At 49.7% G+C, this 24,281-nt stretch overlaps 1 protein-coding gene across 2 annotated transcripts in view; it reads left to right on the top strand.

The window, feature by feature from the left end:
* Nucleotides 1-24,281, top strand: part of KIRREL3 (kirre like nephrin family adhesion molecule 3) — a 545,001-nt gene that overhangs the window by 414,434 nt on the left and 106,286 nt on the right. The window contains exon 2 of one of the 2 annotated variants that reach the window (XM_027092960.1): nucleotides 9,291-9,368. In XM_027092960.1, coding sequence (XP_026948761.1) covers nucleotides 9,291-9,368 — 78 coding nt within the window. Of the gene's footprint in view, nucleotides 1-9,290; nucleotides 9,369-24,281 lie in introns of those variants that run through there. The other variant, XM_027092962.1, reaches the window with a different exon arrangement.

Below are 24,281 nucleotides of genomic sequence, written 5' to 3' on the forward strand. Positions count from 1 at the left end.
CGTCCAGCCCCCAGGGGAGGGGTGGGCAGCCAGTGTCCCAATTCCAGGGTGCAGAGGGGTGTGGTGGACTCTGCTGACCCTGGGGGCTGCACGGATGCCCAAGTGGCCCAGAGGAAGGCCACGTCTGGAGTCAGCTGGTGGCCGCGTTGGAACTCTAAGCAATTAATCAGCTGGGAGAAAGACCCCCAGGCAGCATCTGAGGGTAGGTGAGGAGTCGTATCTCACAGAGAAGGGAGACCAGCATGGAAGACACCAGGCACGGAGTCAGGCACACAGGTGTGCCCAAGCTTCACCACTCACAGCTGAGGGACGCTGGCAAACTCCTCACCCATCTAAAATGTCCAGTTCTTTATAAACAAAGACAGGAATAATAATACCTAGCTTCATAACGTCTGTGTGAGGGTGAAACAAGAAGAGGAAAGTAAATGCCCAGGGCTGTCTTTTTCCTGCCCACGAGGTACAGACTCGGGGCAGTGAGCAGAGATTTGGAGAAGCTGGAGGACTGGGGACCACATAGGACCCTGCAGACACATGGGATCTGGGGCCAGGAACAACACAGACAGTCATGGGCCCCACAGCTGGTGGTGAGGAATTTGCGGATATGCTGCCTGCCTTGGCCACACTGGGGTAGGGCCATGCCAGGCAGTAAATGGCACGGCTGAGGCAGCTGAGAAGGCGGGGGCTGGCAAAGGGCTGCCGCGATGTTGGTCCTTGCTATTGTAGGGAGCCGCAAGGCGCTTACCATCTGGGGCCTGAAGGAGCCTTGCTCCCTGCAGGAGGTAGTGAGGATGGGCTGGTGGCCACAAAAATTTTTTGGAATTATCACAACGATTGCCAACTCTTCCTAAAAGAGGGTCACTAGATGTGAGCTTTTTTTTTGCGGTACGCGGGCCTCTCACTGTTGTGGCCTCTCCCGTTGCGGAGCACAGGCTCCAGACGTGCAGGCTCAGCGGCCATGGCTCATGGGCCTAACTGCTCCGCGGCATGTGGGATCTTCCCAGACCAGGGCACGAACCCACGTCCCCTGCATCAGCAGGCGGACTCTCAACCACTGCGCCACCAGGGAAGCCTTAGATGTGAGCTTTTTCTGTAATTCATTGTTTTAAAAAATTTAATTTAAGACCACGTGTGTTTCAGATTTCTCTTAGAAGAATTTAATTGGTATGTAATAGCATAGTTAATTAAATACAAATCAATTGTTTAAGAGAACTAATTGATACTTAACATGAACAGTGAAAAACTTAGTTCTAATATAATTAACTCATTAAATAAGCAATGAAAGAGCAATTATGTCTTTACAACAATGTAAAGTTTATAGTGCTTTAATAAACTTAGCATTAGCAAGCAATGCAATTCAAAAATTATGAAACAGGTATTATTGGTCTATTAAACATTTATTACTTGTCCTAGCGGCCCAGAGCCACGCACTAGACAGGATTAATAAACCTTTACTATCCCACTCTTCAGGACTCTTTCCTAGAGAGTTTGATCAGAAAACTGTGATCTTTGCATGATTTATGGGCACCCTTATTGCCTGGGATGTGAGGAATTATGCTGAAAACAGGACTAGGCAGACCCGATGCAGAAAGCAGTTTAGCAGAATCATAGCGAGAACTCGCCAAACGTGAGACTCCAGCATCCTGCCACCAGGGGGCTACCACCGGGCAGAAAGGCTTGTGATGAACAATCACTTACGAGAGAGGCCATGGGCACAGACACCCAACCAAGGCAAACCCCAGACAAATCTGCAGCGCCCCAGGTCCTTTAGGAGGCCCACCCGACCACCTGAGCTCCTTTTTCCTCGTCGGGACCCCTACAGCAATTATTGTCGTTCACGTAGAAATGACTCCAGCCCTGCCTCATGACGCTTCTCTAACTGAACCATTGCTTGTCTTTGACGCTACCTTTTCACAGGTGTATGCCTTACATAACCAACTGGATCATAATCTCATTGGGAGAGGAAGCTTGTGTTACATATTTTCGTCTTGAGCATCGTGCCTCTCGAGTGTTCGTGGGTTGGGTTTTATAGCTGCCGCATTTTGTAAATACTTGCTGGTTATGGAGGGGTGGTAGCCGTACTATAGCAGAGGTTACCTGTATCATCCCACTGCTTTTTACATAATTCATCACATTACGAATTGGTCTACAGACCAAGATATTTGCTCTCCGAGGTCAGTGAAGCTGGTTAAAAATGTATTTCTTCAGATCTGAACTTGTGCTCATGTACTCATCCAGGACCTGTTCACTTGGGGATCCTTCAAATACAGGAAGTCCAAAATGCACCGTCGTCACATGTAACCTCATAGGCTTCCTTTGTCAATCACTTTCTTTGGGTCATCGTTGTGGTGTGTGGGTTTTCTCTAGTTGCAGTGAGCAGGACTACCCTTCGTTGCAGTGCACGGGCTCTAGGCACGTGGGCTCAGTAGTTGCAGCATGCAGGCTCTAGTGTGCAGGCTCAGTAGTTGTGGCTCACAGGCCCTAGAGTGCAGGCTCAGTAGCTGTGGCATGCGGGCTTCGTTGCTCCGCAGCATGTGGGAATCTTCCCGGACCAGGGATCGAACCGGTGTCCCCTGCGTTGGCAGGCGGGTTCTTAACCATTGCACCACCAAGGAAGCCCTGTCAATCACTTCTGACCCAGCCCCCTCACTTCCTGCAGTCTTCCCCACTAAAGACCTTGTCGTTGCCATTGTCCCCTTCCTCGGCCTAAAGCCACTCTGATGCTTAGCCCCATTGTCTCGGTCAAGAACATCTCTCCGAGTCGCCATTTCCTCTCAGTCGCCAGCACCTCTGGTCCTGTGGCCTCGCCTGTGACACCCCCTGGCTGGTCCTCCTGACTCACTTCACTCCTCCAGCCCAGCTGACTTGTCTCTGCCACACTGACCTTCAAAGATGCCACCTAACAGCTCATTTTATCACCTTGGACAGGGTATTTCACCTCCCTGAGTCTCCCCTTTCATAGCTGTTAAAAAAAAAAAAAGAAAAAAAGGAGGGTAAGAAGGGGATTTGATGATCTCTAAACCCCAGTCTGATATTCTGTTTCTGTTTCCTGAACTCTCCCTCATCAGTACTTCATTCGAGGAGGCCCTTTTCATCAAATGCTGTCTCATTGGATTTGCATGGCAACCATGTGAGAAGGGTTTTACTACCAGTATCCATATTTCGTAGATGAGAAAACTGAAGCCCGGAGAAGCCCTGAGGACTGTTAAGGGCTGAAGTGAGGCTCCAGCCGGCAGTGGTAGTTTTACAGCATACGTGGCCGCCCCTACCCCCCAGGGCTCCCCTGTGACTCCAACCAGGTCCAGCTGACATCTTCTCCACCTGCTCTCTGGAACTATCTGGGGAGCTATTTTCAGCCCCTGCACTGCTCTCCTGTGTCAAGGTGGCGGGGATGTGGAAGCTCTGAATGTCCCTCTGAGAAGCCCAGGGTCCTTTCACCTGCTTTCTCCTCTCAGGCTGTCTTGGGAGAGCAGGAAGAGGGGGCACATGTCATCCCATCGCCTCCCGCCAGGAGTGTTCCACAGTCTCCCAGCTGCGCTCCCTTGTCTGGTCTTACCTTCTCCCAGCCACATCTGCCCCAGTGCTAATATGGTCTTTATAAGACGCAAGTCTGGCCTTTCTTCTGCTAAGCATTCTGTAGGAAAAGTCCAGACTCCTAGGCAAGGCTCACCAGGTCCTCCAGGTCTGGTCCCTGACTCTGTCTCCTGCCTTGTCTCACTTTCTCTTCTCCCGAAATCTTTGCTGTATCCACACCAAACTGCCCGCCCATCATGCTCTATTCTTGTTAGGTCGGCTTCTGGGGACCTGCTCCATCTAACAGCTTCAGGTGGTAAAGGGTTAGTCCTCAGCAGGCACCCCTGAACCACTGTGACTGGGCTCGTTGGGGACAGAAGGGCCCCCAGATGCACCGAATAGCCTCAGAAATGGTGAGGGATAGCCACAAAAAAGGACAAAATAATGCCATTTGCAGCAACATGGACGGACCTAGAGATTGTCATACTGAGTGTTATCGCTTATATGTGGAATCTAAAAAAAAAGGGTACAAATGAACTTATCTACAAAACAGAAATAGTTACAGATGTAGAAAACAAACTTATGGTTACGAGGGAGTAAAGGGAGGGAGGGATAAATTGGGAGATTGGGATGGACACACACACACACACTGCTATATATAAAATGGATAACTAATAAGGACCTACTGTATAGCACAGGGAACTCTACTCAATCATCTGTAATGGCCTATATGGAAAAGAATCTAAAAAAGAGTGGGTATATGTATAACTGATTCACTTTGCTGTATACCTGAAACTAACACAACATTGGAAATCAACTCTACTCCGATAAAAATTTAAAAACAGAAAGAAAGAAATGGTGAGGGAGAAGGACGTGGAACCTGTCCATTGTCACCAGCTCGATCCGTGGTCACCTCACAGCTCATTTGTTTCTGGCTGGGGCAATAAGCAAACACTCTTCTAGCCAATGTCATCCTCACGCTGGCAGCAGGAATGCTCACAGCATCCTGGGTTGCCACCAAGACCCACAGCTGCCCTCCCTCCCCACCCGCCCTGTTTCCCATCATCTCTTGTGCCACCACCCCCATTGTCCCACCTTAGCAGCCCCTCTGGCCGCTCTCCAATCAGTTGGTGCCTCTCACAAGCCTTTTCAGTGGTCGTGCGATGCTGCTCCCTGCATCCCCTGTGACCAAGGGATGGGAGTCAGAGTCTTGGCCAATGGAAATAGCCAGGTCCTATAGAAGACCAGCTTCTCCCCTCTTCCTGTCTATGTTAGCTTGCTAGGGTTGACGTGACAAAGAGCCACAGACTGGGTGGCTTAAACATCAAAAATGTATCACCTAACAGTTCTGGAGGCTAGAAGTCCACAAAAGATGTTGGCAGAGTTGGGTCCTGCTGAAGGCTGTGAGGAAAGGCTCTGTTCTAGGCCTCCCTTCTTGGCTTATTGATGGCTGTCTCCATGTTTATATGTGTGTCTGTCCCAAATTTCCCCTGTTTATGAAGACACCTGTCATATTGGATTAGGGCTCCCCATTGACCATTGTAACTTGATTACCTCGGTCGAGTCTCTTTGTCCAGATAAAGGCACCTTCTGAGGTACTGAGGTTACCACTTCAACACTGGATTTGGGGGGACACAGTTCACCCCACAGTCCCAGCCAGGACCACTGATCTCTGCTGTCTCTTCTCTGTCTTGAATCATGGCATCAGCAGCCCTGGGATCCCGGAACCTACCCTAAGAATTAGCCAGAAATCAGACCTGGATTCTAGCCTGAGCACTGTTACCAACTGTGCTTTGGCCTTGAGTTGTCATTTTACTTCTCTGAGCCTGTTTCTGAAACCGAAACGGAGGAAATCATTTCCGCCTTGCGTGCTTCACAGAGCTACTGTGAACACCCAATAAGATAGTGAATATGACAGCATCGTGAAAAAATAAGTATCCCACAAATGTGAGGTAATATCACTGCACTATCATTATGATTACTAGTAAGAATAAGGAATCCTTGGGCTAGAAAAAGTCCCATCCTCACCCTCTGAAACTGAAGGAAAACCATTCCATTTAGGAAGCCATCCCTCTTTATTCCTCCCGAGAGGAAACCTCACACTTCCCAGACTCCTGTTCTGATGAATTACAATGTTCATTCACTTCAGACCATCTGCATCTACCTAATCCACTGTGCCAGGGTTAAGCCCTCCTGATTCCATTCTGGCCCAGGTTGGGGAGAACTGATTACTACCCATTAAGTCAGACTTTTCCTGATCCATTCCCACGTGCCAGGCACTGTGCTTAGGACTAAGGACTCTGAGCCTAAAAAGGCACTATCCTCACCCTTCTGTTGCTCAGTCTAGAGGCCGGGAGTTCTTGGGGTGCAATCTGGACTTCTCCCTAAGAAACACACCGCTTCCCAGGGAATGTTTCATTGTGTAGCAGCGTTCCGTAATTCTTTGTCCTCCTGAGACAGCGGCCTCCACATCCCCATCTGCAGGTGACACTGGCCTTCTTTGCTCTGAACTGTCCTTTAAGCCAGGATGACTCCATTCGCGTCCATCATTTCCCATGGGTACATTCAGTGCATCTGTTGGTTCTGCTACTGATTAGTCCTCAGCCAAAGGCTGCAGCCCCAAAGTCTACGTGGAGAAGACCCCATCATCTTGCTGTCCTAAAATAAGCATCTAGGACCCTGACTCCACCATCGGTCCCATGCCATGTGACAAGGAAGGTCGCAGTCTGGTGGCTGGTCTAGATCACAAAGTGAATGATTGATTCACTTTTGATTGATTGACAATCATTGATTCACCATGATTGTTCAACAATGATTGTTCTTTCTATCACATTCTTTCATGTCTCCCGTAATAGCCTGGTTGATCTGGCTTGGTGGCGTTTTCCCAAGAGGATGCCATAGGTTCCTGCTTCCCCCCAGCTCTCTCTCTCTGGTCAGTATCTTTGACCACACCCATCCTCCACACCTGTGTTTCTAGATTCTCCTCCCCTCCCTCACTTTGGCCCCTGGCCTGCTTCCTCATGTGGAAACAATGACCTCTAATTTAGCTCTGCAATATCTCTCCCAAGAACACCCCAAATTTTCATATATGGATAGCTAGATAATTCCCACTTCGCTGATCCCCCAACCTGCTCTTTCTTGCAAAGATCCCAGTGGCTTCTCCCCACTTCTCAGTAAAGACTCAGTCAGAGAGCCCTCTCACTTAATACATTTCTGCAGTGTGCTTATTAGGGCCTTGTAATGTAGCCGCCTAAATAATTAAGACTAACCCACAAGTGTCAAATTAAATGAGCCAAATACATTGAGAAATTGCCTGGTCCTCCATTTCTTTTATTAATCAGGTTTTTTAAAAAAAACTTCTTTTCCTGCTCATTTGCAAAAGTCAGACATGGTCAGTGAGACTCTTACTTATAATAACCGTGCGTATGTGCAGCCTCTTTCCTTGGGCGATTCCCCCGGGGGCATATTATATATGACATAGGACAGGGTCGGTTGCAGTGGCAGAGACAGCCAGCCCAGATAACACAGAGTCAACAGGTTGTCCCCAGTCTCGAAATCTTTAGGAGAATCGTGCTTCTTCCATTTCCTTGAGAGTCGAGGGGACTGTCCAGGAAGCCCAGCACGAACACGGGCCAAAATCCATCCAGCATCTGCCGCCCTCCACCCCTCAGTGCTCACCTGGGCTCGTTCCTGGACTCAATGCAAGAACCCAGGCTCCGTTTCTCATTAGGAGCTGCTACAGATGTGCTTCAGATGAGCGTAAGAAGTCAGTGGAAAATAGAATAGGAATCATCAGCAATTGTATCATTGTGATGATGAACAATATGCATGCAATTATAATGGGCTGGTTAACTCTGCCTGTCGTCAGCATGTTGAGGTTTCAATACAGCGCCAGGCAAGAGGCTATTGTCTGCTGGAGCTCAGAGCCTCCCCACAGCTTGGGCTTCCGCTGGCCCCCTCCTGGCATGCCGCATTCCTGCCTCTTGAAGGTGGTTGTTAGAAAGGATCCGCAAATATAGTAAGTAAACATCAAAGGGCCTTTGATCCGCACGGCTTTCAACAGAGCAGGAGCCCCTGAAGAAAGGGCCAAGGCCTTGGATGAGGGAACTTAACATCGTCAATTTGAGCGCCTGAGATGTAAGGCTGTTTGAAGTGAGGGCGTTTTGGCCGTGCCTTCAGACAAGCGTGGAGGGAAAGGAAGAGAAGTGAGTGCCTTTGGAAAAGGCACGCTCAGATCTGCTTCTCTGCTCTTTACTGATAGTCAATAAACCCCTTTAAAGAATCAGGAGATCAAAGCCTGCGACCTCCTTGGGCCATGGCTTCTGCCACCGCCCACCACACTTTGTTTTCCTCTGGGGCTGGAGCCCCTGAGCTCGACTTAGCCGTGTCTCTTGGGCCCTTTCATCCTGCTGCCCAGAGAGGCTGGGCCTGGGCCACAAGAGGTGGGTGGAGGGGTAGGGGGCAGAACGAGCCCAGCCTCTCTATGCTCTGACAGCCTAGATGCAGACTGTCTAGGGCTCAGAGGAACACCCAGTGTCGTGGGAGAAGCTGCTGTGACACACCCCTCAGGGGGAACCTCCTTCTCTAAGAAACCGTTGGAGAGAGTATCTGGGCGTCCAGAAAGCTAGCAAAGCCTGGAAGGAGCTGCGGGCACGTCCCCACCTCCAGAAATCATACCCCTATCCATTTACCCAGTTTATGACAGCTGCCACATTTGTACGACTCCAAAGCAAAGAGGGAGGGGCAGGGAGTCTACAATAATCATGGGTAGTCACTTAACGTCTTTGAACTTCAATTTTCTCATCTGCGTAATGTGAATAGTAATAACCGATCTGCCTACCTCATGCAGTTGTTGTGAGGGTCAAAAGAGAAACTTGGTGTGGAGTTGCTTCAAAGCCCACAAGTGCTGAAGACAGGTGAGGAAGAAAGGATAAATACCAGAGAGGAAATCTTGCCCGGTTGGCTGAGGTACTCCAGTCCAACGCTCACACACAATGAGCACTGATTTACAAAATATCGTAGGGGAGAAAACGGTCTCTTGCTTTCTCTACCTGGAATTGTTGTTCTAACCTCTTGTTCCATTGGGTCAAAGTCTTGTGGGACCAGAGTCTGTGTCTTACGTCTCTCAGCCATCCCCACCCCTGTGCTCTACACTGTGTTTACACCTCATAAGTGCCGGATGACAATGCTGAATTGCGCCTGAATATAAGGATGAACAGGGATCCCCAGCCCCAGAAATTCACTCTCTCCCAAAAGATAGACTCCTTCTACCTACACCTTGACCCCTGTGTCTTCTTCCAAATTTACCCATCACTCCTTTGGCCACTGTGTCTAGTTGTACTGTTCCATCCTGGACGCCGCTGGCTGGACTCTGCCTCTTCTCTGGCTTGACAACAATCTCAGTGTGATCAGAGCATAGTCCCTATGCCTGGGATATATAGGGCCTCGTGAACCTATAGAGTAATGGTTATGAACATGGACGCTGGAGTCAGGCTGCCTGTGTTCAAAATCCCGGCTGTGCCACCTACCAGCTCTTTCACCCAAGGCTGCCTGCTTAATATGTCTGTAAATGGGGATAACAATGGCATATACCTCATAGGGTTGTGGTGAGGATCAAATGACGAAATTATTGGTCTTAAATTATGTCTGGACCATAGTAAGTGCTTTCTAAATGTTTGTTAAGTAATTAAGTAGCCCTGTTTATAAGAGCAACAAGCTTTACATCCCTTGCACTGACCCCTGACCCATTCCCACCTCACCGACCTCTGCTTTTCTTCCAGAGCTGGGGCTCCAGAAGAGAGGATGCTGTCTGGTGCTGGGCTACATGGCCAAGGACAAGTTTCGGAGAATGAATGAAGGTCAGTGAGAACCCGCCCTCTCAGGGGAAATGGGGAGGGAAGAAGTTATGCCCTACAACTACGGTACCAGGAAAAAGAGCCTGGGCCATTTCAGAAAGGACAGTGGACACATCAGTTTGGTTTCCGTGAAGCCGTCCAGCTAGTAACATGGGGAAGAGGACCTAATGCCTGAAGCACTGTATGCTGATTCGGAGCATGCTTCATATGCTATCTTCCCTCCTCCCTTTGTGCCCCCTCCTTCTCTTCCTCTCTCTTTGTTTCCTTTTGTTCCTCAGCTACCCACCCAGTGCAATTAAATCTGCTTCTATTATCTTTTCTAATCCAGACCTCTCTGCCCTTTTCCTTAATCATTCACATGTCTTGGACGCTTATTGAATTAACGGCACCTCACGGGGCATTTGGGAGGATACTATACAAGAATAAGGCAGAGCTTTGATTCTCAAAGAACTTCCCCTCGAAAAACTGCCCTCTTTTCCGACTCCATCGGCCCTACCTCTCCCACTTACTCATAGGCCATTCTGCCTTCCTCTAGCACTGGGTCTTTCCTCTGAGGTTTGACTGGGCCACAGAAGGCTGGAGGAAGGTATTGACATTGATATGGAGGCTAGGATGTGAGAGGAGTGCTGTCACTGACGGTCCTGCTGTAATAAAGAGCCAATCTCCTCATCCCCAGCCATCTGTCTCCATGCAGTTCATAAGCCTTTCCATCAGATGCCACAGACTGTCAGGCTTCAAAAGTAGGTAAGCAATGGCTGGGGAGGCCATTTATTCAATAAAGTCAGACAAATGAAACCCTGGCTTCTCACCAGCCCAGCTTGCCATGAGCTGGGCCCCTCCCCACTCAAGGACCAGGGTCCCTGTAGCCTCATTCCCATTCCAGGCATGAAAAAGGCAGCTCACCTGTACCATCTTAGCCATCTTCCTATGCTCTTCTTTAACATCTTCCTTATGCTCCTTAGCTTCCTATGCTCTTCCTTAGCTCTTCCTATGCTCTTCCTTCGCATCTTCCTATGCTCCTTAGCTGGCCCTCCTCCCAGCCCACAGACCATGACACCCACAACCCCATGTGCTCCCCAGACCTAATGCCTCACCCGCTGTAGGTTTGTTGCCAGCACACATCATACTGACAGTTTGACAGCCGTTAAGCCAGCACAATTAAACATAAAGACTATCACCTCCCCCGTTTCAATGCCTGTCTGTGTAAGAAGGCAACAGCCTCAAGAAGCTACTTCCTCTTTGTCGGAGCTCCGTGGCTGAGCACAGCCAGGGTTGAGGGCTGCATTTTCTGCATCCAACCAGTCAGTATCCCTTCCTGACTTTTCTCTTTCGCAGCCTACCCCTCCCTTCCCAACACCACGTTCTTGAGAGCCGAGGCAGTAACATCTAATTTGTAGAAACTGACAGCATGCCTCTGTCCATGGTGCTGAATAGACACATTCTCTTGCTGGCAATGCTCATTAGAGAAGCTGAAATGAGGGTCACAGGGAACAGGGGTGCCAAAAAGTCAGGACTTGGATTGGATTTGAAAGCTCAAGCTCTGAGTGCCTGACCTCAGTAGAAGGATACTGACTCAAGATCTTGGGGCCTAAAAAAATTCATATCACAAGGCTGATGAACACGATTTGACTCCCTCCAAATTTTCACAAGTGACTTGGGCTGCCATAACAAAATACCATAGACTGGCTTAAACTCAGAAATTTATTTTCTCACAGTTCTGGAGACTGGAAGTCCAAGATCAGGGTGCCAGCATGGTCAGGTTCTGGTGAGAGCTTTCGTTCTGGTTTGCAGACAGCAACCTTCTCACTGAGTCATCACATGGCAGAGAGAGAGAGAGAGAGAGAGAGAGAGAGAGCGCTCTGGTGTCTCTTCTTACAAAGACGCTAATCCTATCAGATCAGGGCCCTACCCTTATGACCTTATTTAACCTTAACACTTTTGTAAAGGCCGTATCTCCAAATACAGTCACAATTAGGGGTTAGGGTTTCAACATAGGAGCAGTGGCGGGGGGGGTGGTGCAGTCGGGGAACACAATTCAATCCATTTCTTTGCCATAGCAGAAATGTACGATGGTAATACTCTGAACCAGAGGTTAGGAAAATGGTAAGAAAAATAAATGCAGCCTTAATATCTCCTTAGACTTTGTTCAAGTAAAGAAGGAAGGAAGAAAGTCAGGGAGGACTAGAGGAGGACTTGGAAACACGACCAGCACCAGATGACTTCTGAGGACAGTTAGCCTTACTTTGTGCAACAACTAAGCTGAGGCGGCATTTTAAACTGTTTTTTTCTTGTTAAAAACGGAAGATGCCAGAACAATGCCTCTTCTCTCTAAGTGCCCTCTTCAAACACACACAATCCATATAAACGGGTTATTCCTTTCAACTGACTGTGGTTGACCTGGTTAGGAATGCTCTACCCCAATCTATACCCTCCGCCAGTGAAGACAAACTGAGAATCAAGGAAAAGGCAACAGAGACAACGGCAATAGCCAGGAGGTAACAGAACGGCTAAGCCCCAGCCCTGCCTTCCTCTGTGCCTGTGATTCTCGCCCCTCCCAAATGCCCCCCCCCCCCCCCCCCGCACACATTCAGGCTCACACATAACAGCACATACAGTAGCTGCTGCTGCTTCTGGGTAAACGAGGAGACAAGGGGGTGGTAAGCAAGTGAAACCACCATGTGTGAGGAGTTACAAATCTCCGCTAACAGAGGAGACAGGATAGGAGGCGGGTGAGTCACTGGGGCAGAAGGAGGGATGCCGGGGGTGGGGGGGGTAAGCTTTGGCTCTGGAGCGGTGGGAGGCTTGAGGAGGGGAGGCGGGAGGGGCCTGGAAAGGAAAAGAATGTTTCTCTGCTCCCACTCCAGCCAGGCTTACTGCCCCGAGTGCCATATTATACATTTTTTTCTCTTTCTAAAGCTCACATGCCCAAACTCCAACATGTTTGCACATAAGAAAAAAGCATCGGCAAGCATGGGGAGCTGTTTTATGGTTTATAATTATCTTGTTCCAATACTCAAAATGATTATAACTTCCACATATTAATAATTGAACTGGAATCGCAGCTGTGACATAGATCAAGAAACAGACATCTCTGTCCCCGCTGCACTACACTCCTTGCTGTAAACTGAACAATTGGTAGAAGAGTTTTAAAAATGATAATTTTTTCTCCCGGGTGTTAGAATTAGTGAGACATTGGAACAATTAGCTGCCTCTTCCATCAAAGATAAGGCGGTGAGCATTATATCTGCAATTTAGAATAAAAATAAAAAACCAACTAGTGCTGTATTAAAGCACGTTTGTTCTGTTTAACAGTATCTAACAGGGTGTCTGTCACCCGGGGAGAAGTCGTTCCCTATTTCATTTGTTTCCTTAATTTGGTATCTTTTTATTTTCTTTTCCTTCCACTCTCTCCTCCTCACTACACTCCCCCCAAACATAACAGCTTGAGAAGAAGCAAGAGAAAAATAATGAATGAACAGGAACTTTATAGATCTGGGGTTTCTCATAAGCTAGAGTAAACGCAACTGGTGCCGTTAAACTACAAAAAGCAATACAAAGAAAACACTATTCAAAGATCATTTAAGGGGCTTCCCTGGTGGCGCAGTGGTTGAGAGTCCGCCTGCCGATGCAGGGGACACGGGTTCGTGCCCCGGTCCGGGAAGATCCCACATGCCGCGGAGCGGCTGGGCCCGTGAGCCATGGCCGCTGAGCCTGCGCGTCCGGAGCCTGTGCTCCACAACGGGAGAGGCCACAGCAGTGAGAGGCCCGCGTACTGCCTAAAAAAAAAAAAAAATCATTTAAGGAGGCATGTGATAGTTAATGAGAGGTTTGCTCTATTTAGGAGCACGTAATAGCTTCTCGGGTAGCATCTGCAGCATTTGCAGGAATGGAGGTGGTTGGTAAAACATGTGTGTGTGTGTTCTTTCCTGTTTGGACTCAACACATCTGAGGCGTCAAATGGAGATATGGACAAAAATCAATGAAGGGCTGTCAAGAAAGGTGCAAATAAAGACAGACTAGGCATGGGACTATTCAATTTGTTTGACATAATTGTCTTCATGTGATTAAGTACATGGTGCTTTAAGTAGGAACTGCTGGAAGGAGATCATTTATTTATTCATCAAACTTTCAAAGAATATCCACCATAAAAATAATACCAATCTTTCATAGTAAGTGACAGCCACTGTTCTAAGCACTGGAGCTTTAAAAGTAAATAAGACATAGCCCCTGCCCTCCCGCTCCCAACAGAAACACACAGGCGCATCTCAGTGTTGCTGTCACCTCCACAGGAGGTCCTGCCAGACCACCTTACCTAAAACAGATACCCCTCTGGCCCCCACCATTGTGCTCCGTTGTGACAACCAGCCTATCTACTTTGTGGCACTTACTCTAACTGTCCCACCTAAGAGTTAGCTTCAGGAAGGCAAGGGTCCTGCTCCCTCATTTCCTTGCCAGTCCCTGGGCCTTAGCCCAGTGTCTCGCACATAGGGAGTAATCAATTTCAATTTAAGTAATTAATGAGTGCCAGGAGTGGCAATGGAGGAATACCCAAAGCCACCCACAAGGGTAAGGTGGGTCTGGAGAAGGAGCTCAGGAGGCAGGGCATCCTGACGTAGAGCACGAGTCTCCACATCCCCAGCAATTCCATAAGCCTTACCTCTCAGCCTCTCCTCCGAGGCCAGTGCTACAGTCCCTCCGGGAAGGCTAGGACCCGGGCAGGTCAGCCAAGCGGAGGGCTAGGAGGTGAGGCCACCAGTGGGGTTGTCCGTCCTGTACCCACCTGCCCTCCTTCCTCACCCCTCCTACTGCTGGGCCACCTTGTCATCTGGGGCATCACTAGGCAGGTATTTCCCATCAGATATGCAAGGGGAAGTGCCCTAACATGACACACACACACCCCATTCCCTTTCCTCTTTCCATCCTCCCCCGATTACCTGATTACCCATTTCTCCTGAAGAGCCCAGAACCACTCACCTGCTCAATGCACGTTGCTTACCCAGGGCGGATCCTATCCAAGGGCAGAATAGGAAGCTCTCGCGTAGTGTCAGATGAGGGGCTCTGCTTGCCTCTCAGAAAGCCCAGTACTCCTCTCTGTTAGAACCGTGAGCAACTCTAGCGACTGTAGCACAGCCCACCCACCCAGGGAGATCTGGGACCATGGAAGGACTCGCCCAGGGTCAGTAGGAAGTTGCTGGAAGAGCCAGGACTACAACCCAGCTCTCCTGACATCCAGTCCAGCCCTCGTTGAATTTGGAAAGAGGAGGCTGAGGCCATGATCGGAGGGGAAGCCCCTAAAGCTTTGACTTGAAAATACAGAGAAAGTGGAAGGGGCAGGAGAAAACGGGGGCAGAAGACAGGAAACTCCCCAGCTGATGTGGGAGAAAATCAGGAAAGACGTGGGGAGGGAGACACAGGCCAGGGAAGACCCTTTCTTTCTATGGAACCAGAAAAGGCTACTGGGCCCTAGGACTCTTGAAGGGGGAAATGAAGGGGAAGTAAGGAAGAGGATGCTTAAAGGAGGAGAGGGGAAGCCGTGAAGCCCTGGCCTCCCTGCCCGGGGGTCCCTTCAAGGCCAAGGTGGGCCTGCCCATGAGGCTTTCGTCCTCTCTCCTCCGGCTGCGCATCTGGTGGGCAGCAGAGTCCCCAGACCTTCAGAATCACAGGGACCGGCTGCTTCTCCCGGCTCAGTGAAGGGAAAGCAGATATGCCTCCCAGCACTGTCACTTTCATCTTCCCAGAAAGAAACAAGTGCAAGTGATTAGCAAAGGCAGCTTCGTTGACTGGGGGTGGGCCACTGCGGGAGGGGCGGGAGGGGCGGGAGGGGCCGAGGAAGGAGAAGGCCTGCTCCATGGCCACTGGTCCACACAGGCTCAGGCTGCAGCACAGCCCCTGGGGGCACCATCCTCCTAGGCCAGGCTCTGCATGCCAACGTCCTTGCCTTTCAGCCTGTGAGGGAGACAGAGCCCTGGAGGATGAGAACCCAGGCATCTTGAGCAGCTCGGAAGTTCTTTGGGATGGCAGGGGCGCCCATCCTCTCCTCCTGCACCCCTGTTCCCTAATCCTTAAGAATGAGTCTAACACGTCCACTTCTCCCCGTCTGTCCCCTCACAGAGTGATGATGAGTAGAGGTGCCCCATGGGCATGTGTATGGCCTGGGGCAGATCCCTAAACCCTGGGATGATAGATAACCTCTTAGTGGGCAAAACTGGGTAATGTTGGATATGATCTCCGTTCCGTCTTTGAAATGTGATGATTCAAAAACCCTCTTCTCACCCCCCACCCCATAATTTTAAATGCTTTGGTCACCAAAGAAACCAGCACTAGGAAATTCGGCAGCCCCAGAGGCAGATGTGTGTCTGTTCTTAGAGAATGAATTCGGGCCCATGTCAGCTGGACCCTGGATGGCTGGGAGGCCGTCACGCTGGCCTGCAGGACAAGCTGCACTTTCTTTTTTGGCGGCGTGGGCAGGAGTCCGGTGGTCTGGACTTGGCCCGGGGACCTGACCCAGGGGAGGGTGGGTCGGCTGACACTCGAGCTCCTGGCCCTCTGCCTGTCGTCCCCCAGAGTCTGGCTCATGCCGAGGGCCCACCATCATTTTCCTGAGACAGTCCCTTCACCGCCTGCCAGGGCGCCCCGGATACTGGCTAATACCGTCATTTTGTTAGTTGGAGCTTTTGGGTGCATTTCTTCTTACTTCATTTTTCTTACTGATGTGTTTTCTTCCACTGGGGCTGCAAAGCTCATTATTTGTATAACGTGCCTGTTTATTATTTATGGCAAGACTCAGGTTTCCAGGGCGCTTTATGATTGTTATTTAATTAGCTCGGCGCCTTGGAACAAGGAGCCCACCATTTCCATTCTCCTGCCTCCATCTGACGGTGGATTTCGGAGCTTTTCCCCAGACCTGTTCCTCCAGCCACCAGCCCTCCCTGCTGCTCTAAGGCGAGCTGGGGGCCATCTAGACCACAGACCCTGCCAGGCTCCTTTTCAGACTTCAGTTTCCCTCACACCCCTCTCAAATCCTCCTCAAGACCTAGAAATGTTACCTCCCGACTGTCTCTCGAATCCGTCCACCTCTGCCCATCTGACGGCCAGCGCCCTTACCCATCGCCAACGCCCCCTGACCAGGACTGCAGCTGTGCTCTCCTAACTGGTTCCTTGTGTCCATCAAGCTCAGCCCCTTCCCTCCCAGTTCTTCTTCCATCCTTTAGCCACAGCAATAGTTCAAAATGCAAATCTGAAAATGTCACTTTCCTCTTGAAAATATTTCAATAGCTTTCTATTGCCGGTAGGGAAAATACCTAAATGCTCGGCATGTTTTATAAGGCTCTCTGTGACCTAGTTCCTACCAACCCCCTTGGCCTCATGTTGCCCCCTTAATACTCTGTACTCCAGTCACATCAGCGTGCTTTTGGCTCCTCCAACAGGGCATATTCCCGCCTGCCATACAGCCTTTGTCTACACTGGTCCCCCCTCTTAGGATACTGGCCATGCTCGCCACACCCCATCCCCAAACCCTTCACATAGTGACCCCTGCTCAACTTGCAGATCTCAGCTGAAGTGTCACTTCTCCAGTGAGGCATCCTCAGACCCACCCCTCCCCAGTCTCGATCAAGTTTCTGTGTTACATGGTCTCATATTTCTTTCCTTCCAAGGGCTTAGCTCAGTCTGTACATAGAAGTGCATTTTGCAATTATTTAGCTCAGACCTGTTTCCCTTCCCAAGTCTGTAAGTTCTGCTTGGTCTCCATTATCTCCCAGGATAATGTTTCATGGCATCATGTTTGCACAAAGTAGACAATGAAAGAAGAGCAAGGACAGTGAACTTCTCTGCCCCTGGGCAGTGGCTCCCAAGATGCTGGGACTGGGCAACTTGAGAATCACAGAGGAAACATTAGAAATCACCTGGAAAAGAGGAAGCCGAGACTCAGGACAGGGATGGGCTTGCCCAGAACAGCACAGCTGGCGAGCGGTACAGCGAAGGCTTGAACCCAGACTCCTGAGCCTAAGTCCACCCCCCTCCCAGGTCTTCCATTTTTATTTTAGGCATTCAGGCTTTGCTGTCTAGAGCTTATGTTTACTTTATAGGTAAAGAACTCTCATTTTCTTGGACCACTTCTGGGGGTGGGGGGTGGACCATGTTTTGAAAGAGACAAGAAGCAAGGACCTCTGGAGAAAAGGAAGGGAAGTAGGTTTTTTTGATACAGGGGTATGTTTTGACATGAAACATATTCCTATGAGCCCAGTACTGTGCCGGGTACAGGAGCTTCAGAGGCTGGATACAGCCTCCGTCCTCAGGAACTTCATCCTCCACTTGGAGAGATTAGACATATTTCATGTCAAGTTGATTTGGGGTTGTTTTGGTTTTGTTTTTTTCTCTTTAGCCTTGTGGTTAGTATGCTTAATGGTTAAGCACTGTGGCTTGGGAGACACAGAAATTTAGGTATCGTCAGGTTTAGAACCATATCTGCAGGTTTAGAACCATATCATCAGAGATTCTCAAGGCCAGAAGGGACCCAAGGTCATCTAGTCTACACCCTCTTCTGATGGCTCAATAGCCTGCCAAGTACCAATCCACGTAAATACTTTTGAGTACTGTGGTGCTGCGTGCTCATTCCTTCACCAACCACGTATTAAGTGCTAACTCCATGCCCAGCACTGTGCTGGGCCCTTGGCATGTAAAGACACAGTCCCTGTCCCAAGGATATCACAGCAATTACAGCACAGTGTCCTAATGGCTGTAACCAGGTGTGTAAACAGCTATGGGAGCAGAGAAGAGGAATCCAGTCAAACTGTAGGCCAGGTGAGCAGGGCCCAGGAAAGCCTCCTGGAGAAAGTGATACCTGAGCCCTGGGAACAAACTTTATTATAAGAGGCTATTGTAATACCTGCATCCCAATGTTCACAGCAGCACTATTTACAATAGCCAGGACATGGAGGCAACCTAAGTGTCCATCGATAGATGAATGGATAAAGAAGATGTGGTTCATATATACAACGGAATATTACTCAGCCATAAAAAGAAATAATAATAACGCCACTTACAGCAACATGGATGAACCTAGAGATTGTCACACTGAGTGAAGTTAAGTCAGGCAAAGAAAGACAAATACCATATGACATCACTTATAGGTGGAATCTAAAAAATGATACAAATGAACTTATGTACAAAACAGAAACAGACTCACAGACATAGAAAACAAACTGTGGTTTCCAAAGGGGAAGACGGGGAGGGATAAGCTGGGAGATTGGGATTAACAAATACACTCCACTATATAAAATAGATAAACAACGAGGACCTACTGTATAGCATAGGGAATTCTACTTAATACTCTGTAATGGCCTATATGGGAATAGAATCTAAAAAAAGAGCTCATATATGTATATGTATAACTGATCACTTTGCTGTACACCTGAAACTACCGCAACATTGTAAATAACTATACTTTAGTAAAAACTTAAAAAAAAATAAAAGGTCGTTGCAGCCTATGCTTGAATCCCTCCAAAGACAGGAAACTCACTGCCTACCAAGGCCATGGGCAGCTCCTCGGCCAGGCTCTTATAAAGGAGTTTCAAATAGAAAACACCCCTTCAACCCCGAGAGTCTACAGTTTTGTCATTCTGGCTGCACTGGGGACAATGGGACCGAGGGACAGGTAGCAGCCACTGGCCAAAATCCCGGGGTCTCACCCCACGCCACCTATGCCCTAAGTAGGCATCCTTTCCTCTCTCTGCCTCCCCTTGCCCATCCTCAGCCAGCCCCAGAGGCTGCATCACTGAATGCTGAGACCCTCCCTCCACCCTCCTCCCCAGGGAGGGACAGTCTGAATAAATGAGGGTGCCTAATGGCCTGCGGTACCATAAAGTTTTAGAGCTGTGTGCCGGAATGAGCAGGTTCAGGCCGAGATGAATTATCCAGACCTTTTATCAAAGGAGAGTCAATAAAAACCTGACTCAGAGTGGCCGTGTCACACCACCGAGCCCTGTGCTCTGGAAACAGTAATCGGCGGGTACGTCTCCCCCCAGTCCATCTGCTTTCTTCCCTATACATTTCCTTCTCCAAAGTATTCGTTTCCATGGTAACTGTGTTGTTACGGGTGTGGGAGGAGTTTAATGACATTCAGAAGTACCAGATCAAGTCCATTTATATAATGGTTTGAAATACACATAATGGCCTGTGGCATATAGGGCACGGTGACAGTTTCAGTAACTGCGTACAGACTGTGGGATAAATAGAGCGATGTGACACTCCCCCCAACCCCCAAATCAAACGTACCAGGAATAGCCACTATTCTTAGTACAAGAGCAGAACTTCTCAACCATTACTCAGGAAAGGGTCTCAAAACACAACACCGAGCTGTTCTCTCGTTGAGGAAGGATGCTGGCCAGACTGTGGGTCCTCTGCACCTGCCAAGGTTTGACCAGGTGTCAGGTGGGGCAGGTGCAGAGGAGAGGAAGTAGCAGCCGTCCTGCCCTGGGAGCCCCGGGCACCCGCCTCGGCCAGCCCGTGCTAGGACATGGGCTTCAGGTGCCTGTGCTTATGGTTCCTTTCTGTCTGATTCAGAAAAGACTCATCAGGTACCCACCGTGTGCCTGGCGCTAAGGGTGATGTGGTGATGAAAAACACGTAGAAGAGGCCCTTACCTTAGCTCGGGTTCCCCCAGAAGCAGACCCTAAGCACGGACTCATCCAGGAGGTGCCGACAGCGCCAGAAGGACGGTAGGGCATTGACAAGAGAAAGGGAAGGCGTCCAAAACAGAGGGTACCATCAGGTCCCTGAACGGGGGGCAGCTGGAGCCTCATCCCAGTGGGGGGTTCTGGGAAGTGCTGTGGAATCCATGCCTTACAGTCAGGCCACCCGAGGATCTGGCTTATCTACAGAGCACTCTTGCCAGTAACTGGCTGAGGGCTGCTCGGGTCGGGGTGTTCGCTCCCTGGCACTTCTGTCCTGCTCTTTGCAAGGACAGGGTGGCCTCTGCAGCTGAAGAGGAAGACCTCAGGAGAAGGGCAGCAGATGCTGGCAGCTGGGAGTCGGCCTGAGGGATACAGGTGGGGCACTGGCAGAGTCGGCTACAGCCCCCGGGGAATTTTGAGTCCAATGGGGAGACAGGCACATAATGAAATAGCAGGAGGCAGGGTGGTGGGAGAGCTAGAGGGGGGTGCAGGTGAGATGCTCTTGGAGCACAGAGGTGGCGGGAGCCATTTGTCTGACTGCAGTAAGACTGGAGGGACTTGGGGAGAGCGGCAGAAGGGAGGGGGCAGCTAGCCCGCAAAGCTGTGGGGCTAGGGAGGCACTTTCACACACTTGTCTTCAATCCTCATGACATCACAAAGTGGGTGGTGTTAGCTCCATTTTGAGGACAAAGCAAGTGAGGCTCAGAGAGATTAAGTCATCTACCAAAGGCATGGAGCTAAGATTCAAACCCTGGTCTTCTTACGCCTACTCTGCTTCGGGGAGCTTTGTGTATTTGGGGAGATGGGGATGGGGTAATTCCCTCCGTCACTGTCAAAGGCAGACGTGACCAGAGCCTGTTGTGCATCCGTGTAGATTTCTCCCCTTGGCCATGGACTGCCCACTCCCGTATCTCCCCGCATTGCACTGTCCATGGACCCACACTCAACCAGTCAGACAGCCCCTCTGATCCCGCCCCAGATGTAAGCAGGACTGACTGTACCTAATATTGAGTGAATTATCTGGAACTCACAGCCCTGCGGGTACAGGAAAGAGAAGAGGCAGCCTGAGGGGAGGGCTTCAGCTCTAACGGCCCCACGAGCATGTCTGCTGCCTGTCGCCCTCCCAGCCCTGCTCCAAACTCCACTGCCTCAGGAAATATGGCGAGGAGGGATCACGTACACGCATTTCCCTGGAGCAGCATATCTGTAGCAGGTTAATAGTTTTTCTGTGAAATAGAGTCTGCATAGTTAAATAAGGTGGGCAGAGGCTGGGTTAACTCTGATTAAAGAAGTCTCTCCTGCTGAACCTCTCAGAGCCTTTACTATGCCAAAGGGCCTGGTGAACCCCCAAAAGGAGGATACGGTTCTCAGAGTTTCCCAAACTTACTTGACCACAAAACGCTTTCCCTAGAGCACGTTTTAGGACTAGGATTTCTTGGAATCCACTTTGGGACATAATGGTTTAAGGCCAGCTCTGCCACTGAGCTTTGTCAAGTAAGAATAAATGAAGCTGCCTCATGAGGACCAGTAAAATCATAGGGATGAAAACTCTTTACAGACTATAAAGGAAATGGTGCTACTGTTTATTCACATAAAACAAACACACTGAGTTTCCCAGAGAACATTTCATTCGGAGTCCAAAATAATAGTAATAATAATCATTAATAATGTTTTTTAAGTAATAAGTTCTGCTCCTGACCAGGCATGTGACCTTGACCTTGATCTCTCTTGACCTATGTTTTCTCGTCTGCAAAATGGGTGTACTCACGACGCTAGCCCTCTTTCCTCCGTGAATTTGTTGCAAGGATAAAATACGCACAATGGTTGTACGGGTGCTTTGAGAAGGCATAAAGCACCATAAAATGCAAGGCATTATTATTAGTGTCCCAGGTCAATACCCTCAATTCAGTCCCACTTGTGCTCAGACCAAAGCAGGAGACGTGTTGGGGGAGGGGATCGGCTAGTGGGAGACATAACAATGACTAATAATTTTCATCCATATTTGTGATGTTAGGAGCCTTGTATGAGCATGTCACTGAGGGGAGAGAATGAATATTTCATGAGTGGGCACTAAATGTAGTATTAAGATGAGATGGACAGAAAGAGCCCCGCTTGCCTCCGCCTCCAGGTGCAGCTGGGAAGTCAGCACAGGTCCAGGTTCATGAGTGGCTCTGGGGAGCAGGGCACCCAGTCAGGAGGGAAGAGCACAGCCCTCAGCACAGCTGGGGAGCCGTCCAGCTCGGACTGGCCGGGGCACTCCTGTCCGGGGAAGCAGGAGAGCCAGCGCCCACTCCCCATTCCAGGTGGGTAGCCTTGGGCAAGTGACTGTCACCAGCCTGGGCCTCCACTTCCACACTGTAAAATGGGGTGATAAGATCAGCCCTGCACAGCTGCAAGGTCTCAATCCAAGCTCGATTGTTTGGAAGACGGCTTTGCAATGCGCTCAGGTGGGAAGTGTTATTATTCATGGATTCACTCGGCCACAGCCATTGAACACCTACCATGTGCCAACCACTGCCACTGTCTAAACACTGCGTTCATCACTTTATACACATCACCTGGTTTAATCATCACCACGATCCTGAGAGGTATCTGTTACTACTCCCACTTTCTACATGAGGAAAGAAAACCCGGGAAAGATAAATAACTTGCCCAAAGCCATACAGCTAGTAAATGGCAGAGTCCGGAGTGGTATGAAGCCCAAACCCTTCATTCTACACCGACGGCCCATCTTTGTCTGGACTTCTGCAGAACTGGTAGGTACTCAGCCTCCACCCGCCAGCAATTCCCTATTCCATTCATGCCTTGTGCTCCCCCTACCTGCCTCGCCATCCCCTCTTGGCCCTCCAGGATACCCTCCCTTTGTTTTCCAACCCCTACTCCCTTTTTCCAAGTCTCTTTTAAAAGGTCTGTCTCCCATACGGTGGTCACCCTGAGGTTCTAATTTCCGTCCCCATCCATCAAGACCTTTGCCTCCCAAGACCCTGGGCAGCCTGTATCTCTTATCTGGACCAGCCATCGAGTGGTGTAAAGATTGAACGCCTCCCCCTTAAATGCCCTCAGAAGATGAAGCAAGGACAGATGGGGCAGTGCCAGGGATAAACCCAGCCAAGTCTTCCCCGCCTCCTGACGGATGCCTCTGGAGGAGGCTCCTGGCTCTCTCCATCCACCCCACAGCATGAGGACACCACCATCCCTGCAAATCTCTATAGGGCATAACTTCCGTGTTATCTCAGCTCAGCCCTCCTCCAGAGATGAAGAGATTGTTTTAAACCTGCCGCTCCACTACCTCTGCTTCTGGCTTCCAACGTCATTAAGTTTCATTATAACGAATAAACACCACAATGACATTTATAAGTTACCACTGAGCACAGAAGCACAAATATGAAGCAGATAAACTGGACGTGATCCAAATAATTACTGCAGGCAATACTGGGCTTAGTTTGAGCTGGCAGCCAGGTACTGAGTAATTTATTAGATTGCATAAGGCAGTGTTGCACGTTGCGTTTTTCATTATTGTGTCTCTTCCCCTCTCCGCGGTCTAAATAGGTTAGAGGAGTTTAGACAGTGCACTGCCGAACAAAGACAGACTTTGCTCAAGCAGATGGAGGCTGGGAAGTGTCCAGGAACGGCTGCTTCCTGACCAGCACAGCACTTGCGAGAGAAGAGAGGGTTTCAGATTAGCTGGATTCTGCCAGCCAAGGACAGTTCCCTCTACCCCGCACCCACTGGCCCAGATACAGAAAGAGGCCCAGTGCAGGGAATAAATGGAAGGACTGGATGGAGCCCCCAGGACACCAGGCCTGGTTCCTGCTGCTGGCTTCCCGCCGAGTTCCTATGTGTTCAGCCAAAGACTCTCTCTACCAAAAGGCCCTCCAGAGCCCCGGGCAGCCCCGGGCAGCCGCAGGGCCCAGTCCCAGACCTCTCCTGCTATAAAGAAAGGGGAAGGAAGCAGTCTGCCGCCAACTCTGAGAAACAAAGCAACGAGAGCTGGCTACCAGCTGCCACCTCCCTGCCAAACCCAAACTCATAAAGTTTGATTCAAGGGGTTACGATACCTCCTATTCAGAGTCCCTCCTGCCCCATATTCTCCAGGCTTAGTAAATTAGCCAATAAGCAGCAAGGACCTGTCGTTATTGTGCAGTTAAACGGTATTTGCCCAGTAAATCCTGAGTAGAGTACTAACGGTGATATACAGGAACTAATTACGGACAGGAATTCTCTCCCCAAGACATCAAGTGGT

Source organism: Aethalodelphis obliquidens, unplaced genomic scaffold (assembly GCF_003676395.1).
Source record: "Aethalodelphis obliquidens isolate GAN/ISIS:26980383/991018 unplaced genomic scaffold, ASM367639v1 scaffold82, whole genome shotgun sequence".
In the NCBI taxonomy this organism is placed as follows: Eukaryota; Metazoa; Chordata; class Mammalia; order Artiodactyla; family Delphinidae; genus Aethalodelphis; species Aethalodelphis obliquidens.